Here is a 17818-nt window from a genome sequence, read left to right as displayed (position 1 = left end):
CAGAGGTGGCCGGATGCGGGGTGGCAGCACCGAGGGAGTCTTGGCCGCCGCGCAGGGTTCAGAGGTGGCCGGATGCGGGGTGGCAGCACCGAGGGAGTCTTGGCCGCCGCGCAGGGTTCAGAGGTGGCCGGTTGCGGGGTGGCAGCACCGAGGGAGTCTTGGCCGCCGCGCAGGGTTCAGAGGTCGCCGGTTGCGGGGTGGCAGCACCGAGGGAGTCTTGGCCGCCGCGCAGGGTTCAGAGGTGGCCGGTTGCGGGGTGGCAGCACCGAGGGAGTCTTGGCCGCCGCGCAGGGTTCAGAGGTGGCCGGTTGCGGGGTGGCAGCACCGAGGGAGTCTTGGCCGCCGCGCAGGGTTCAGAGGTGGCCGGTTGCGGGGTGGCAGCACCGAGGGAGTCTTGGCCGCCGCGCAGGGTTCAGAGGTGGCCGGTTGCGGGGTGGCAGCACCGAGGGAGTCTTGGCCGCCGCGCAGGGTTCAGAGGTGGCCGGTTGCGGGGTGGCAGCACCGAGGGAGTCTTGGCCGCCGCGCAGGGTTCAGAGGTGGCCGGATGCGGGGTGGCAGCACCGAGGGAGTCTTGGCCGCCGCGCAGGGTTCAAAGGTCGATCTGTGCACCCGGCTTGACCAGGTCAGAGGTCACCAGGCCTGCAGGGACCAGTCACAGAGGTCAAAGGTCACCAGGCACCACACACTGCGGGGGGGCCGCTGACTCTCTCCCCCCAGCCACATGCTCCCGCCGCCCACGGACCGCGACCCAGCCAGGCCCCTGAGGGCTGGTTAACAACTTGCAGAGCAGGAAGAAATCCCCAGGCACCAGCAGCAGCCCCCTAACCTTGGGCAAAGCGATGTTGACATTGAGAGTCTGCGCATGCGCATCAGGACCTCCTCGCTCGCTCTCTCCCCTTGCCTCTGCCCCGCCCGTGCCTCTTCACGGTGCGCATGCGTGCCTTCCTGCCTGCCTCCCAGGCTGCGCGTGCGCACCAGCAATCTCGCTCGGCTGCCCTCACTCCCCTCCCGTCCCCTTTCCCGGAAAGCCCGCGCGACTGATTCGAAAACCCGGCGCGCGCACTCGCACTCCTGCTCCTGCCCCTGTCCCGGACCACCCCACTCTAACGGGCGTTTCCAACCGCCGCCTGAGCGGCGGATTTCGAAATCGGGGCGTGGCCATGGTCTAGCCAATCAGGCGTCGAGCCCTCCCTTTCTCTCCCCTTCCCCCTCCCATCGGGAATGCGGGGAGGGGGAGGATGCGCCTGAAAGGAAAAGGCGGGAAAAGGGGATTGAGGCGAGACTCTGAGGGGGGGATAGGGACAGGTGAGCAGGGAGCTGGGTCTCTGAGGTGAGAGTCCCCCCACAACCTGCCATGAGCCCCCCAGTACCGGGCCCCATAGAGAAGCCACAACCGTGGTCACGCCAACCCCCCAGTGTCAGAGAGAGCTGAGGGGGTCACAGTGGGGGTCACGCCAACCCCCCAATGTCAGAGAGAGCTGAGGAGGGTACAGCCAGGGTCATTCCAGTCCCCCAATGTTGGAGAGAGCTGAGGGGGCAACAGCAGGGGTCACACCAACCCAACCCCCCAATGTCAGAGAGAGCTTAGGGGGTATAGTCAGGGTCACGCCAACCCCCCAATGTCAGAGAGAGCTGAGGGGGTCACAGTGGGGGTCACACCAACCCCCTAATGTCAGAGAGAGCTGAGGGGGGTACAGCCAGGGTCATTCCAGCCCCCCAATGTTGGAGAGAGCTGAGGGGGGCACAGCCGTGGTCATGCCAACCCAACCCCCCTATATCAGAGAGCGCTCATGGGGGTACAGTTAGGGTCATGCCAATCCCTCAGTATCAGAGCTGGGAGGGGCACAGCTGGGATCATGCCAACCTCTCAGTGTCAGAGAGAGCTGAGGGGGGCACAGCTGGCCAACCTCCCAATGTCAGAGAGAGTTGAGGGCGGCACAGTCAGGGTCACGCCCACTCCCCGAATAGCAGAGACAGCTGGGGGTGATAGGGGGCAAAGCTGGGGTCATGCCAACCCCTCTAGCATCAAAGGGAGCAGGGCTGGCAATTAGGGTACATAGGGCATAGCTGGCATCATGCCAGCACTGCCACTGTCAGAGATTTGGGTTGTGATATGATGGATGCTGGGGTGATGGCAACCCCCTTGCATCAGATGGTGCACCTGTTTGTGAGGGAGAGCAGGATGTGATGGGGGCACAACTGGGATCACACCAATCCTGCCTCTGCCAGAGACACGCTAACCCCACAACAGCCAGGCATGGGTCAGAGAGCAGAGCCAGGGTTACACCAACCCCACCACGATCTGGAAGAGCCTAGAAGTTAAAGGGTCAGAAGCAGGGCTGGGGTCTCACCCCCCTCATAGCAGCAAAGAAGATGAAGGATGGTAGCAGGCAATGCGGGGATCATGCTAACCCTGGTGCAGTCAGGCACAGGTCAGAGGGCACAGCTGGGGTGATGCCATTGCATCCCAGTCAGCAATGATGAGGTCATTGGGGTCAAAGGACAGGTGGGGATCACACCAACCCTGGCTTGTCTAGGTGCAGCAGGGTAGGGGGGCTCAGATGGCAAAGATAGGGTCATCCCAAGCCTGCAGCTGTCAAGAACATTGGCAATGTGAGATGCTGGAGGGAAAAGCCAGGATTATTCCCATCAGAGGGTCACGCTAACCCCATCCTCACCCTAGTTAGGGACAGCAGGAATCTGAGGGAGTCAGCATGGTGTCAGCCCTGCCATGTTCCTGGATACTCACCTTGGAGGAGGTCCCTGGCTGGGGAGGATCAGACAGCAGAACTGGGGTCTTGGCAACCCCAGTTCAGGAAAACTCTGGCATGCTCTGGGATAGTGGGATGGGTCAGCACAGAGCCAGGGTCCATGAGCCCCGCCACAACCACAGTTACCTGGCTGCCAGGGGTCAAAGGGCAGAACCAGGGTCAAATCCTTCCCCTCTGACTCACAGATACCTGGCCGGGGGGCGGGGGCAGCTTAGAGGGTAAAGTGAATGTCATACTTACCCCACCAAGTACTCTGGAATGCCTCCTGCCAAATCCCCTGCAGCCAGGCAGGGTTAGCCAGAAGTAGGAGAGGGGAGAGCTGGGCTTACATGAATTCCGTGGCAGTAAATTAGGGGCATCCCACTGAAAATAGGATGTGGGATCATTATTAGGGTTCAGCTGTTGGCCCTTTTTCCTGTGTGACTGAGGGAACTAAAGATCACCCAGCAATGGGAACACTAGACACCTCTCCTTGCTGTCCATCACGACTTCTAATCTCTTGTTTGTTTCCTTGCCTCCCTCTAGCACCCTGCAGATCCATCTTCACCCCGAGGCAGGTGAGAAGACAGCAGGATGAGGAGGGTGAGCTCGAGTCTGCAGGAGCTCTCAGAGAACAACGTGGTCCAGTTCCTGAGGCAACCTCAAACCATTGCTAGGATCCTAGCTGGGGTGAGAGAAACCAAGAGAAAAAGCCCACCTCCAAGCCCTGGGGTTGGAGATTTAGTCTCACAACCAACGCTGGCTTAAACCTTGACAAAATGTGCCCTAATAATTAATTATGAACATGTATATGATAGTAGCAGTCAAAAGGCCCCAAGGAGGATTTGGTCCCATTGTGCTTGGTGCTGTACAAACTCAGATAAAGGGTCCTAGAGAACTTGCAAACTGAAGTCCTCCATTCCCAGGGCAGATGGATGGACACAACACACCCCTACCTACATCCCCCCCTCATGGTGTTTCCAATTCTGTGTGAAACCAGAGCACTTGAAAATATAAAACACCCCAAAGTACTAAACGTTTTCAAACCTCAGAGTTCACTCAAGCTTTGGGGAAGACACCCAATCTCTTCATATTTCAACCAAGCCAAGCCAGGCCAGCCCATCTGTCTATGTAAAAGGGGTGGTCCTACTGGACTGGATCTCAGGTGTCCTGGGTTCTATTCCCAGCTCTGCCACTGGCCTGCTGGGTGACTCTGTCCCCCACTCCGTGCCTCAGTTTCCCCATCTGTGAAATGGAGATAATAATACTGACTTCCTTTGCAAAGTGCTTTGATATTGGTTGATGAAAAGTACTAGCTAGGAGCTGCTTATCACTTTCTTTCACTGTTCATTGGCTAGCAATTGATTCCTCCAATCACATTAATTTTTGCTTGGTGGCTGGGATGCAAGTATCCTGACAAGTGCTCAGGTCCTGCAATCATTATTATCAGTGTTCATTATATCACAATATAATGAACACTCAAGGTCCCAGAACACATTATAAGCTTTTTGGAGTAGGGACTGCTTTAAATAGACAGGCAGGACTATAGCCCCCATTTCACAGAGTGTGACACAGGTATGAGGACACATAGAGCCTAGACTTGAACTCAGGTCTCCTGAGTCACAGTCTGTTTCCCTAACCCCAAGAGCATCCTCTCATGAGAGCAAAGCCTCTTCTTTTTTGCTACAGCACAGTGGGAGGCCAGAGTTCAGGCACCCCCAACAACTCCTGAGCTACAAACAGAAACGGTGTCCAAGGATTTCTCTGCCCAAGCTGATAAATAATATTTTATCAGAGCCCAGTGCTGCGAGGCACTGAGCAACCTCAGCAACTGTTGAAGTATATTGGAGGCACGGAATCATAGAAATGCAGGTCTGGAAGGGAACTCGAGAGGTCACCTAGTCCAGCCCCCTGCACTGAGGCAGGACCAAGTAAACCTAGACCATCCCTGACAGGTGTTTGTCCAATCTAGATGATTATGATGGACCCTTCTGGCTTTATAGTCTATGAGTCTATAATCTGTTCTTAAAAACCTGTAATGACGGGGATCCCACAGCCTCCTTTGGAAACCAATTCCACAGCTTAACTTCCCTTAGAGTTAGAATATTTTTCCTAATATCTAACCTAAATCTCCCTTGCTGCAGATTAAGCCGATTACTTCTTTCCTACCTTCAGTAGACACGGAGAACAACTGATCACAGCCCTCTTTATAACAGCCGTTAACGTATTTACAGGCTGTTCTCAAGTTCCCCCTCAGGCTTCTTTTCTCTAGATTAAACATGCCTAGTTTTTTAACCTTTCCTCCTAGGTCAGGTTTCCTAAATCTTTGATCATTTTTGTTCCTCTTTATTATTTGTATTGTGGTGGTGCCCAGGAGTCCCCGTCACAGACCAGGACCCCTCTGGCACTAGGTGCTGTACAAACACAGGACAAACAGACAATGCTTGCTCCAGAGTGCTTGACTGCTCACCACTTCATTTTATTGATCGTGTATGTTACAGAATCATACAGTTCGGGATTGGGGACTCATTGTGCTGGGTTCTGAACAAATAGAGACAGTCCCTGCCTCAAAGATCTTACAATCTAAAAGAGGACCTGGCGGGACAATCATATTACCCACAAGTCGCCCCAGCCCTACACAGTCCCAGCAGTGTCTGTCTACATGTGGTTAACTCTTTCCCTTTTTGCCACGCCAGCTCTTCTCGCTGATCATATTTGCCTCCCTGGTGACCGACGGCTACCAGAATTTGACAGCTTCATCCCAGCTGCGCTGCGTGTTGAATGACAATGGGGTGGCCTGCAGCTATGCCATCACAGCTGGGGTCCTGGCCTTCCTGCAGTCCTTCCTCTTCCTGGCCTTTGACGCTTACCACAACATTATCATTAGCCACAAGGTCAAATCTGTCATCCTGAGTCTGGACCTGACTTTCTCCAGTAAGTGATTACTCCCCCAGATCCAAATGTCCCTCCATGGGGTTGGTCACCAACAGCTCAGCATAGCACAGCAGCAAGCCCCTCTTCACTCACGCACTTTCAACCCTTTCCGCTTTGGCCAGAGCCAAAGGGCTAAAAATCTTGGCATCGAGACATCTTGGCTGCTGTCCCATTTCCCAGCTGGACTGGATCAGACCCATTGGTCTGTCTTCACCCTCTGCCAGTACCACATCAGATCAACTGTCTATTAAGCATGGTATCCTCTCCGCAGACATTTTCAATCAGAAAAGTAGCCCGTTTAAGGCAAGTACCCCTGCCACCATGTCTGAGCAGAGGTGCGGTATACCTGGCTCACCTGATCAGGCTAACAATCCGTCTAGTCTGCTGCATCTGCCCACAGTCTGCCTGCTGCACTGGATCACACCAATAGTTCCTAGCTAGTTCTTTTCATCAGTAGACCTCAAAGTGCTTTACAAAGGGAGGTAAATATCATCATCTACATTTTACAGATGGGGAAACTGGGGCAATGAAGTGATTTACCCATAGCTGAAGCAGGAATTGAACCCAGATCTCCTGAATCCCACTTCAGGGGAGTCCAGTGATCCATCTAGCTTGGTATTCTGTCTCCTTCTAATGTCTCAGAAGAAGGCAAAACACCTCTTTAATACACCCACCAATTTTCCAGTGACGTTCATCAGAGATAAAAATTCCCCCCGGTCCCTCAGGCAGCTTATCCCCTGGAGCAGTAGATGTCATTGAGTTTCCCATTGATTTGGTTAGTACAATAACCACCGGGGAGCACTTTATTATATTTTTCAGCTGCTTTATTCTTTGAAATGCAGCCCCTTTATCTCAGTCATGTGTGGAGGTTTGCCTCAGATAAATGAGAAGGGGAACACTCACCCTGAGCTTTTGCATGAACCTTTGACAGCTCCATTCCTACCTCACTGTAACTCCCCAACACACCTGTTTGCATTGCCCATAATCTCGCTCCCTGTCTTTCCAGTCATCTGGTCGTGCATATGGTTCATTGGCTTCTGTTTCCTGGCAAATCAATGGAACAGGTCTGCTCACCACTACCTCCTGGGAAGTAGCTCAGCCCGCGCCAGCATTGCCTTTGCTTTCTTCTCCATCCCCTGCTGGGTAAGAAATTCTCACTTCTCTTTCTTGACTCCAGTCCTTTCCAGAGTGAATATACCCCGTTGATCCAGCAATCATAGCAAAGCCCCTGCTGTGCTGCCTTGTAAAAGGAAAGTTTCACTACTGGGCAGGAAAGAAAGGAGATTTCCCCTCTTAACTGAGACAGAATTGGCTCTTTCTGGGAAACAGCACTAACTTAAGAATGAAAGTGGGGTGCTACTATGATCCCTGTCTATTTCTTTCCTCCTGCATTAGGGGGCTCCTCCTTCTCATCACTTAACATGGGTATAGCACTTTACATTTCCAATGCAATTAACCCTTTTAACAGACTCTGGAGGTAAGCAGGTATATGGGGAAACTGAGGCACAGAGCCAGCTGTGGTAAGAAGCCAAGTGTGCCTGGCTCCTTTGCTGGCAGCACCCATGTTTACCCCACTAGTCCACACAGGTCCTACCCACAGCTGTGACTTCCCATCCTGATGACAGGAATCCTTGGCTTATTTCATACCAAGACACCACCCCCTTCATATTTTGCCAGTCCACCCTTCTTCACGCCTGCACTGAGAGGTGCCAAAAAGAAAGCCTGATGCCTTTGTCTTTAAGGGGAGCAGCAGCTGCTGAGCACCTCTTGGGATCAAGCCCTTAACAGACCATCTGCAAATGGGTGACTCATACTTTCCTCAACGGGCTGCTGACCTAGTCACTTGTTGTCAGGAGGGGCCTTATTACAAGATCTGTTACGGACCTTCCCTGTCTCTCTCACTCACGCGCAGGCACCAAATGAATTGAGTGATTCAGGATTCAGCTAGTATTCCAGATTGGGAAGTGGGGGATTCCGATGCCAGAAGGGGGAGCCTTCCTCAGGAAGGGCTGAACTGACCAGTTTACAAACTGAGGGCCAGATCCTCAGCTGGAGTAAATCAGTTGTCACTTCAGTGAAGTCAAGAGAGCTATATGGATTTACACCATCTGGGGAACTATCCCTGGAAGTAATTCTGAGGGCCTGTCTTCACTGCAAAATTAATCTGAGTGTTGCCCCTAACTTGAGTCCCATACACACAACAGCCCTTGAGCGTGGGGTGGTGCTCCTGGCCCGAGAGGGGGCATAGGCTAAAACTGTAGGAAGCACAGCTCATCAGCTGCTAACACGACCTTTTTCCAGCGTAGAGGCAGGCTAGCTCTGCTCAAGTGCTGCTAATCCTTCCCCCAGTCCCTCCCTTGTGCCCAGAAAGGACAGACAAGTTCTCCCGTAATTCACTGGGAAAGAATAGAGAGCAGCTCAGTTTACTGCAGTGCTCGGAACCACCAGATGTGCCCCCCAAGGTCCTAGCACCACACATGCACCAATGCGGACACAGCCGGTAGTTGAGTTGTAATTTGAGTGTAGCTAACCTGAGTTAGCTCTGCAGTGAGGCCATTCCCTAAGAGTAAATGGAGATGCTCGGATTAAGAATGACATGTGTGTGACAGGTCTCCACATCTCTGCCTTGCAGGTGTACCTGGGCTACCAAGCCCTGAGGGGCCTGTGGGCTGAGCCCCTCATTCCCTACAAACAGTCCTTGGACGAAGGTGCTGTGGCCCTGAACCCACTCTCTTCTGTCACCACCACCTCCATCCCCAGGAGCATGGAGTATCATAGCCCCACCAAAGGCAGCGGCGGCAGCTCCGCCGCCCCCTTTCCGCAGACTCCCAAGGGAAACCAGCTCACTTTCCTGAATGACAATTAGAGATCTATTTTTTCACCCTGCAGTAAATAAAGAGAGGCTTTTGCTTTCTCAACCAGAACCTGAGTGGCTTAATTCAAATCATAAGGCAAGAGGGAAGGAGACTTGAGACACAGAGAAACAATGTTGAGATGAAAGTCAACAACCACAGGTGTCAAACTCATTGGATGCAAAGGGACAAATTCCACATATAGTTAAGGCCCTAAATATAGGGCTCCATTCCCCCGCCACCCTGCTGATGCCAACTGCAAGTTCATGAAGATCGAGGGTAGAATGTGTCTAAATTAGTTACCGTTCTTTGTCACATTTGGTGACAATAAAGTGAGAAAGATACACCCAACTCCTTAGAGGTCAGTGGTATTTCTGCACTCTTCCTTCTCCCATCCTCCTTTCTCTCCCTCCTCCTTATCTTTGTGGCTCTGCTGTTCTTCCTGCTGCATTTCCTTCCCTGCACCAGCTGCTTCTGCTAAAAGGACCAGCAGCAACACAGTTACATTGACAACGATGCAGCATTTGAATCAACACGTCAACAAGATGCAGGAGCAAGGACTTCATGCATTTCCAAGCTGTTGTTTCAGGCTGCTTGCAGACTCAAGCACGCAGTGCTGCTTTGGTTCAATGTCAGTTCCCAGGGGAAGGTTTTCTTCACAACCAGGAGGGCTTGAACCTTACTTTTAAAAAAAATGGGTAAAGCAGAGATTCTGCATCATCTGAATGTGGCACATGGGCTGTAAGTTTATTTGAAACCCCTGGAACAGGACTTACTTTGAGCTGAGCAGAAATAAGTGATTCCCAAAGAACTCAGAATTACCGCTGGGCAGAAAATGGTTTCTATTGCCACAGACAATTTCCACTTTTTGGCAGGAAAAAATAAATCAAAACCTGAAATCTTTCAGTTCAAATATGCTGCTGCGGTGTCTCATTGAATCTGTAGTTTAGTTGCCATTCTGCTCCATAAGACAGGCTCCCTGGTTGGATTCCATCTCCCATGGTGCATGACCGTCTCCCCTCTCACTGAAGGGAGCTGGTGCATCATGGGAAATGAAACTCAGTTGGGAAGCCCAGGCCATGGAGGAGACTGGAAATATTGAGGCACCCAAACTACAATTCCCCTGAGGCACTGCAGCAGCATATCCATAAGAACTGCCATAGTGGGTCAGACCAATGGTCCATCTAGCCCAGTATCTTGTCTCTGACATTGGCCAGTACCAGAGCTTCAGGGTGAACGTACAGCACAGGACAATTTTGGAGAGATGCAGGCCTGTCTTCTCATCCCACGTTCTGGAAGTCAGAGCTTTCAGGTTGCCTGAAACATAATGTTGCATCCCTGATGATCTTGGCTAAAAGCCAGTGATGGACCTATCCTCCATGAACTTATAAAATTCTTTTTTGAAACCAGTTATACCTTTGGCCATCACAACATCCCATGGTAATGAGTTCCACAGGTTAACTGGGTGTTGTGTGAAAAATCAAATCAAAATATTTCGGGTTTGGGGCATTTGTTTTTGGATGAAACAATTCAAAGTTACCTGGGGAAAAAACAGACCCTTTTTCAACAAAAATTCCTTTAATCAAAACCCCACTTTTCCATGAAAAAAAAAAATGTTCCAATGAAAAACATTCAATGGCACACACAGCAACACCATGTTTAGGACAGGAAGTGATGGGGAGCCCTGTATCCAATCGAAACTGCCAGAGGAACAGAGGGGAGACAAAGAGGTGACCACACACAGGACAGGAAAACAAAGCAGGTTTCTCTTTTATTTTTATTTTTTTTTCCAAAAAAAGGCACTAAGTTGATTTAAAAAAAAAAAAAAAAAGATTTTTTCCTTTTGTTTATTTAAAGCGAACAAGGAATTAACCATCAATTATGTACAAAACAAGGAGATTTACAGAGTTTAGTGTGTTGCACCCTCTTTGCCAATAAAAAAAAGGAATAAACTGAGAGATTCAATTCCCACCTTGAAATGAAAAAAAAAAAAAAAAAGGATTTTTATCAAAAGGAACCAGAGGCTGTTTCAATCCCTGCGGTGTGAAATAACACCCCCACCCTATGCCTTAAAAACAGCACCCCAAAAAACCTGGCCTCCATCCGAGCAAGTCGTTGGCGAAACCACGCCGCAGGCCCCAAAGACCTCAGCGAGCCTGTCTGGCTACACAACCGGGGAATCAGCCAAAAGGGAAGAGAGGAGCCCATTTAAAATGTCCCCGGCTGTTTATAAAAAAAAGGGAAGAGGGAGAAAAAGATGAAAAGGGGCAGGGCAAATGGGGTTGGGTGTTTTCAAAAGGCAAAAAACTATAAACAGTCAAACCCAGAGATCCGTCTTGACCAGAAAAAGCCTGTCGGCTGTTTCCTCCCAAATCCCCACGGTCTCTCGCTCGAGTGGCTAACAGGTCCAGGTGACAGTAAATACAGGAGAGCTCAGCTCGACTTGTGGCTGGTTCGGTTGGTCAAAAAACAAAAAAAGAGTCAGAAATAGTACGTGTCTGTCATCTGCTTGTGAACAGGCTTCCTCCTAGGGGCTGACGGAAGGCAGCGGGAGCACGATGCCACTATGCTGGCAAACTCAGCTTCTTCCCCTTTAGAACTGTGGGAGGAAGGATTTCAGCATTTCTTACGCCTTTGGTCTCAAGGCATTTTACACCTTCACCCACCACTGAGAGAGGCAGCCCTTTCTTGGGTGGGATGTGATAGCTGTTCCCAAGGGACTTGCTGACCCAGAGGGGAAATGCAGCCACCTGTGGGTCAGGCGCAGCAGCTGCTTGTACAAGGAGGTCTTTCTCAGCACTGAGATGCAGCCACCTCTTGGGTGGGGGCATGGCAGCTATTTAGCAGACACAGCCACACTAGAAAAGTATGACAAGCGAGAACAGAGACCAAATGCCAAGCCCTGAATTTTAGGCACTCAAACAAGGGCTGATTCGCAGAGGGGCTGAACACACTCAGCTCCCATTGACTCTGGAGCACCTGGTCCCACTGACAAAATCCTGCCTCTTCCTCGGGGTGGATTTTGATGCCTAACTTTAGGCAGCAGAATTCGACAGGGTTGGCTGGCGCGGTGGGCTGGCATAGCAGGGGCGACAGGGCCATGGGATAAAATCTCCACTGTGCAGGGATTTGCCGGTCCAACTCCCCCAGTAAAGCCCCACAGAGCCTTTAATGACCACACCGGGTCTGTGTTGCACAGATCCCCCCTGAATTACCAGTGTTAGCCCTAGAAGCACAGGTTCTAGGTTCGGCCCCAGCACCCCACACATGCCAATCCTGGGAGGTGGGTGAGCACAGCTCAGTTTCCAGAAGTGCTAAGTGGGGTATAGCGAGGGGAAGCGACTTGTTTTCTCCCCAGACCACACAGCGTATCAGTGACAGAGCCAAAATAGAAACCAGAACTCCTCACTTCCAGCCGCCCCCCTGTAACCACTAGACCCCACTCCCCTCCAAGTGGAAGGACAGAACGCAGCAGTTCTGGCTCCCAGCCCCCCTGCTCAAACCCATGATACCCCACTACCCTCACAAAGCCGGGGAGAGACCAAAGAGTCCTGCTCCCAGCCCCCCAGCTCTGACCACTAGATCCCTGTCCCTAATCTCCGGCACGCACCTTTTGTGATGTAGAGGTAGAAGAAGTCGCAGTAGAGGATGGTCTGCACTAGCCCAGCCACGATGGCGATCAGGTCAAAAAAGCCCTCCTGCTGGTAGCGCCAGATCCAGTTGAAGAGGTAGAGGGTGCGGTAGATGCCCAGGGCGAAGAGATAGTGGCTGGTGATGGTCTCCGCCTCGCCCGTCTTGCTCACCATGAACAGCTGCGGCAGGATGGCCACCGACTCCAGGTAGATGGAGAATGTCCAGAGGATCTTAGGACCCGCGCGGCAACGGGGAAAGAACCGGTTAGAACTCACGCCGGAGTCCACGGGATCCCCCCGCACCAGGCTCTAGGCGGGGAGTCACCCTCCCTCCCTGCCCACCCCCAAAGTAACCAAACCCCTCCTGACCAGCCTGGCGGTGCCCCCGCCGAGGGCAGAGGGCCACCGTTACCTCCAGCGGGGTGAAGTCGTGGTTCACCAGGAAGGCTAGCACAGCCGTGGGCACCACAAGGAACTCCACCCGGAAGGTGTCGTGATTCCCGTCGTATGTGGCCTTGAACTTGCTGTAGATCAGCCACACCGTTGCGTAGGAGCAGGCGATGTACACAACCTGGAGACAAGAGGCGGCGCTGGGTGGGAGCCCAATCTTCCCCTGCTGGCTATCACGGGCGGCGGAGGAGCAGCCGCGGAGAGGAGCCTGCTATAGGCACTGCACAAACCCAGCACAACCAGGTAGCCCCCACCCCAAGGTGCAATGACATGGGTTGTATGCCTCTAGTGCGGACAGGGACCCTTCACCCAGCGCTGAGACATGACCCTCTAGGGTGGGCGCTGGTTATATGGGGTCGCTTTGCCTGGCACTGGGATGCAGCCCCTTTGGGCTGGGGCGTGTGGACTGGCTATATGGGGACTCCTCACCCAGCGCTGAGACGCAGCTGTGGGGGCTGGTTATACAAGGACCCCCTCACTGAGACATGGCCCGTCTATGGTGGGCACAGGGGCTGGTTTTATGGGGACCCCTCACCCGGCGCGGAGACTGGGGTGACAAAGAGCTAAGCATCCAACTGAAACCCAGGGGAAGGCGGGCGGGAGCTGATGAGGGGTGTGGGAGGCGATGGGGGGGCGGGGGGGGAGGTTCAGAGGGGGCCTGGGGGGGCAGATGGCAGCAGGGGGGCTGGGGAGCCCCCAGGCACGGTGATCAGGCATTACCTTCATGGAGGTGTTGTAGAAGGAGATGAAGTTGGTGACCAGGTCCAGGTAGCGGGTGGTGAACACTACAGCGAAGAGAATCTGGCTCTTCCCAGAGATCCCTGCCGGGGGGGGGGGGGGGAGAGACAGGACATGAAGTGGGGGCCAGGGGGCTGTGGGTCAGGAGTTGGGGCACCTGCAGAGCTGGGGGGTGGGGGGAGAGTCCAGGGCTGGGGCGGCATGTCGGGAGCGAGGAGCACCAGCCGTTCCAGGCCTGCTCTATCCAGGGCCTTTCCCATCTGCCCTGAGCGTGGATCGCTCTGCAGCGCAGGGGAAGCTGCTGACGCCAGCCCGGGGCTGCCCCACACAGACCAGGCCTCTGGCTTCACCCCATCACAGCCCCCTGTAGTGCGTGTGTGTTGGGGCGAGGGATGCCTGGGGGGTCCCAACAGAGGGGGGGCAGGAGGGTAATTTGTAGGAACTCTGACCCCCCCCAGCTTCCATATCATCACCCTCCTCCCCTTCCCCACAAATAACCCCCCCTCCCAAAGCTATTGGGGGTGGAATGACCCAATCACTGGGACTTTAACTACCACCTTTCCCCAGCCCCCCAACACTCCCCAGAGGAGGGGACATAACCCCTCAAACTTCCCGCAAAGGCAGCTCTTCAAGTGGGGAACCCCATTTCCTCCCGTCCCCCAAGTCCTCCGCCCTCCAGAACCCTATGCCATTCAAAAAGGAGCCCCCCAAAACCGAGCCGAGGCTAATCCCACTCCGCCTCAAAAATACACAAGTGGGAGGGTGCACTGAACCCCGCAAATCAAAGGGCCCATCCCCTCTTCATGAGGGATGTCCGCTTCTCAATATGAAGTTTAATTATCCCCAAATCTCTCCCCCAATTAGTTCTCTAAAAGCCCAGTCACGGAGGGGTCATGCACCCCAATAATTTCCCTTTGTTACATGGGAGGCGGAGAACCACCCTGCTCCGGGCGAGAGGCTGGGCTGAGCCAGCGAGGACCCCTCCAAAGAGAGCCCGGGACAGTTTCCCAGGGGAGACCCGGAGGGGCAGTTTGGGGGCGCAGAGGAGGGATAAAGGGGGGCCCTCCTTACCCGCACAGGACCTCGTCTTCCAGATCTTCATCAGCAAGATGATAATAGCCAGGAGGTGGGAAATGTCCCCCAGGAATCGGAAGATGTTCATAGTGGGGGGCGAGGAGGTTTTTGGGGCGCTGGCTGGCGAGATGGGGGGAGGGGCGCCCCTTACTGTCTGGGAAGGGCCCGGCTGGAGTGTGTGTGGGGCTGAGGAAACAAGGCCCGAGCAGGTCGAGGAAGGAGGAGCAAAGAAAATCCCCTCCCCCACGGGGCTGGGCTGAGAGATGACAACGTGTCCAGCCCCTCCCGGAGCCGGGGAGAGAACCCAGGAGTCCTGGCTCCCCCGCCCCCTCTGTTCTAACCACTAGACCGCCCCCCCTCCTGGAGCTGGGAGGAGAACCCAGGAGTGCCAGCCCCCACCCCCCTGCTTCAGGAAAGCAAGCTGAATGACTTGAATGCCACCCCACTGCTCCCCAAATTTGCTGTAATCCAAGTTGCCCCTGTCTTTGCAACAATCCTCCCCCTGCCGGCCCCACAGAGGATATCCAGAATAAATGGGTCTTTGGGGACGTCCTCCCCCTCCTCTGCTTTCAGCTCAGGGACACCCCTCATGCCTGCCCCCCAAATCTCAACCCAGCCAAATACACAGTGATGTCACCTTGACAGTTACCGCTGGCCCTGATGCCCTAGGACAGCTCTAGGGGGGGCGCTGTGCTGCGGGGCGTGAGGCAGGGGCTCAGCGGGGGCGCTGGGCTGCGGGGAGCGGGGCGGGGAGCTCAACAGGGGGCGCTGGGCTGCGGGGCGAGGGGCAGGGGCTCAGCAGGGGGCGCTGGGCTGAGGGGCAGGGGCTCAGCAGGGGGCGCTGTTCCCATCGTCTATGCTGGCCTCAATGCCCTAAGGCGACGCTAGGAGGCGCTGTGCCTTTGGAGTTGCCACATTTCTGATAAGATGAGCATGTGGGAGTCAGGATTCCTGGGTTCTATCCCAGCTCTGGGAGGGGAGAGGATTCTAATAGTTACAGGTGGGTGGGGTACGGGGGGCGGGACTGGGAGCCAGGACTCCTGGGTTCTCTCTCCAGCTCTGGGAGGAGAGTGGGGGCTGGTGGTTAGAGCAAAGAGGGCTGTGAATTAGCTCTGTGGTTCTCCCATCCTTTGACGGGGGGCAGGGTATAACACCTCCCTCTCTCCTCCAGGTTGCCCCAAGAGAATGGGCTCATGCTGTATGAGCATCTAGCCCCCACCCCCAAATAACCCCACAGGTACAGCCCAGCAGGGCTTTGCCCATCCCCTGGGGCAGGAGGGTTGGGCCCAGAGAACATAGCCTGGGGGGAAGGTATTTTGCATCTGTCGGGGGGGGGCATAGCTAATGGGGGTGGGGTGATTTGGGGGTCGCCACAGGCTCCAGCTTCGTTGGATGTCCAGCACACAGGCTGGTGCCATCCACAGCCCTCCACGCTGTGCCTTGCAGGACAGCTGTGCCACGGGCAGAAGCTGGGTAGAGGAGTGCGAGCTGCCAGGTCACTATGCCCTGCTTACAGCTGATGCAGGGAGCGGCTGGGAGGGAAGTGCCAGCCAGCGCCTGCCAGGGCTGGGTAGAGGTCGTGGAGAAATTATGCTAAACCCCTGCTCTACCCACTAGACCCCACTCCCCTTCCAGCCCCCCTGCTCTAACTGTCCACATGCCCTTTCCAGGGACCCTTTGCCCAGCGCTGAGATGTGGCCTCTCTGGGGTGGGGCATGGGGTCTGTTTATACAGAGACCACTTACCCAGGGCTGAGATGCGGCCCCTCTGAGATGGGGTGCAGGGGCTGGTTATATAGGGACGCCTCACCCAGGGCTAAGATGTGACCCCTCTGGGGTGGGGCATGGGGACTGGTTATATGGAGAGGCTGGTTATACGGGGACCCCTTACCCAGGGCTGAGATGCAGCCCCTCTGGGGTAGGGCACCGGGGCTGTGTAACAGCCACACCGAATGTTTAGGGCAGGAAGAGAAAGAGAATCCTTCATCAGATGCAGGCTCCAGCGGGGGATTTAGGGAGGGCTACGCTGAGTACTTCGGGATGTGGCATGGTCCGGGCACTGGGGTCCGCCGAGGGAAAAAGGTCCTGTGGCCCCATCCACAATTCTCAGTTCATGTAGCTGAGCCCCTTCTGGCCAGCAGGGGGCAGCGCCAGCTCAAGAACCGGCCTAGCCAGCCTTGGTGTGCTACCCAGCCAGCTGGCCCTGAGCCCTGGGCAAACTCCAGCCACTGATGAGTGCAGACACAGAGGGGTCGCTTCTGCCCCATTACCTGGGGATGGAACCCCGGCATCCTGTCTCCCAACCCCAGCATGCGCTGGGGCAGACAGAGCCAGGCAGCAGAATATAGACAGGCCATGGGCCAGGTTTTCCCAGCTCTATCCACTAGGCCCCACGCCCCTCCCAGAGCCAGGGTTAGAACCCAGGCGCCCTGGCTCCCAGCCCCCCTGCTCTAACCACTAGGCCCCACTCCCCTCCCAGAGCTAGGGATAGAACCCAGGCGTCCTGGCTCCCAGCACTCTCCTCATAAGCCTCGTCCGTCCCCATGGGCTGCCTGGCACCTGCGAGCCCTGGAGGCAGCGCCCTGGGCTGGGGGAGGGGGCAGCGAGAGAGGGGAGGGGCGCAGCTGTTCATTGCCTCTGGCTAGAAAAGTGGGGAGGCAGCTGGTGCTGGGGGGGAGCTGGTGTGGGCGGGTGCTATTCCCCTCACGCTGCCAGGGTCGAGCAGCTGGCGCTCCGCACCAGTCATGCTCCCCTGTTTGCTAATGACGGTAGTTAATTGCTTTCCGATCCACATGAGGGGAATGGTAAGCAGGACAGCAAGCTTGCTGGCGGGTGGGGGGGAACCAGGACTCCTGGGATCTCTCCCTGGCTCTGAGAGGGGAGTGGAGGCTAGTGGTTAGAGCAGTGGGAGCTGGGAGCCAGGATTCCTGGGGGCTTCTGAGAGGAAATTCATTGAGGTTTCTAAAAGCCCTCTGGTAGGCACTTAGAAAAGGCTAAAGATAGATTAATAACGCTTTCCAGTTACAGCTTTTATAAAATACAGCTGCTTCTGGGGTGGGGTGCTGGGGCTATTTATACAGGGACCCCTCGCCCGGCACTGGAACATGGCCACCTCTGGGATGGGGCGCGGGGGCTGGGTATCCGGGGCTCCTTGCCCAGCGCTGAAAAGTGGCCCTGCTGGGGTGGAGTGCAGGGGCCGGTTATACGGGGACCCCTCACCTGGTGCTGAGATGCAGCCCCTCTGGGGTGGGGCATGGGGGGCTGTGTAACAGCTCGCAGGAACGTCTGGGGCAGGAGATGAAGTTTCCCGTTGAAATGTCAGGGGAATTATGGGATTGGTCCAGGACACCTGGTTTCACAGCACCACTTTTGGAGGGAAAAAGCCAAGG

General features: G+C 54.9%; 5 protein-coding genes across 12 annotated transcripts in view; 3 read left to right on the top strand and 2 right to left on the bottom strand.

Annotated features, from left to right (window-relative positions):
* Nucleotides 1–17818, bottom strand: part of LOC119564877 (immunoglobulin superfamily member 1-like) — a 967916-nt gene that overhangs the window by 264442 nt on the left and 685656 nt on the right. The window lies entirely within an intron of this gene.
* LOC119564866 (immunoglobulin superfamily member 1) overlaps nucleotides 1–17818 on the top strand; it is a 999687-nt gene that overhangs the window by 507447 nt on the left and 474422 nt on the right. The window lies entirely within an intron of this gene.
* LOC119564865 (immunoglobulin superfamily member 1) overlaps nucleotides 1–17818 on the top strand; it is a 798058-nt gene that overhangs the window by 448568 nt on the left and 331672 nt on the right. The window lies entirely within an intron of this gene.
* SYNGR4 (synaptogyrin 4) lies at nucleotides 1208–10541 on the top strand. Of its 3 annotated transcripts, none has more exons than XM_043534684.1 (5): nucleotides 1208–1305; nucleotides 3297–3353; nucleotides 5447–5684; nucleotides 6691–6827; nucleotides 8317–10541. In XM_043534684.1, the coding sequence occupies exons 2-5, from the start codon at nucleotides 3345–3347 to the stop codon at nucleotides 8548–8550; spliced, it is 618 nt and encodes a 205-aa protein (XP_043390619.1). In that variant the 5' UTR covers nucleotides 1208–1305; nucleotides 3297–3344; the 3' UTR covers nucleotides 8551–10541. The 3 variants fall into 3 exon arrangements, with proteins under 3 accessions (XP_043390619.1, XP_007070686.1, XP_043390618.1); XM_007070624.4 differs by having other exon boundaries at nucleotides 3297–3440; XM_043534683.1 differs by having other exon boundaries at nucleotides 1222–1330; nucleotides 3297–3440.
* On the bottom strand, nucleotides 10296–14741 carry KDELR1 (KDEL endoplasmic reticulum protein retention receptor 1). Its single transcript, XM_037888312.2, has 5 exons — nucleotides 14428–14741; nucleotides 13339–13439; nucleotides 12581–12739; nucleotides 12147–12399; nucleotides 10296–11135 (listed from the first exon to the last, which is right to left on the bottom strand). The coding sequence occupies exons 1-5, from the start codon at nucleotides 14516–14518 to the stop codon at nucleotides 11101–11103; spliced, it is 639 nt and encodes a 212-aa protein (XP_037744240.1). The 5' UTR covers nucleotides 14519–14741; the 3' UTR covers nucleotides 10296–11100.

The sequence above is a fragment of the Chelonia mydas genome, chromosome 23 (genome assembly GCF_015237465.2).
Source record: "Chelonia mydas isolate rCheMyd1 chromosome 23, rCheMyd1.pri.v2, whole genome shotgun sequence".
Lineage (NCBI taxonomy): Eukaryota > Metazoa > Chordata > Testudines > Cheloniidae > Chelonia > Chelonia mydas.
This window is presented reverse-complemented; position numbering and strand designations above follow the sequence as displayed.

Excerpts from the sequence above, each read along its gene's own strand:
- KDELR1 (XM_037888312.2), bottom strand. The coding sequence starts at position 14,518 with ATGAACATCTTCCGATTCCTGGGGGACATTTCCCACCTCCTGGCTATT. Across the intron at positions 13,440-14,427 it reads GAAGACGAGGTCCTGTGCGG|GGATCTCTGGGAAGAGCCAG; the intron begins GTAAGGAGGGCC and ends CCCCCCCGGCAG. Across the intron at positions 12,740-13,338 it reads TCTACAACACCTCCATGAAG|GTTGTGTACATCGCCTGCTC; the intron begins GTAATGCCTGAT and ends TCTTGTCTCCAG.
- SYNGR4 (XM_007070624.4), top strand. The coding sequence starts at position 3,345 with ATGAGGAGGGTGAGCTCGAGTCTGCAGGAGCTCTCAGAGAACAACGTG. Across the intron at positions 5,685-6,690 it reads TCTGGACCTGACTTTCTCCA|TCATCTGGTCGTGCATATGG; the intron begins GTAAGTGATTAC and ends CTGTCTTTCCAG. Across the intron at positions 6,828-8,316 it reads TCTTCTCCATCCCCTGCTGG|GTGTACCTGGGCTACCAAGC; the intron begins GTAAGAAATTCT and ends TCTGCCTTGCAG.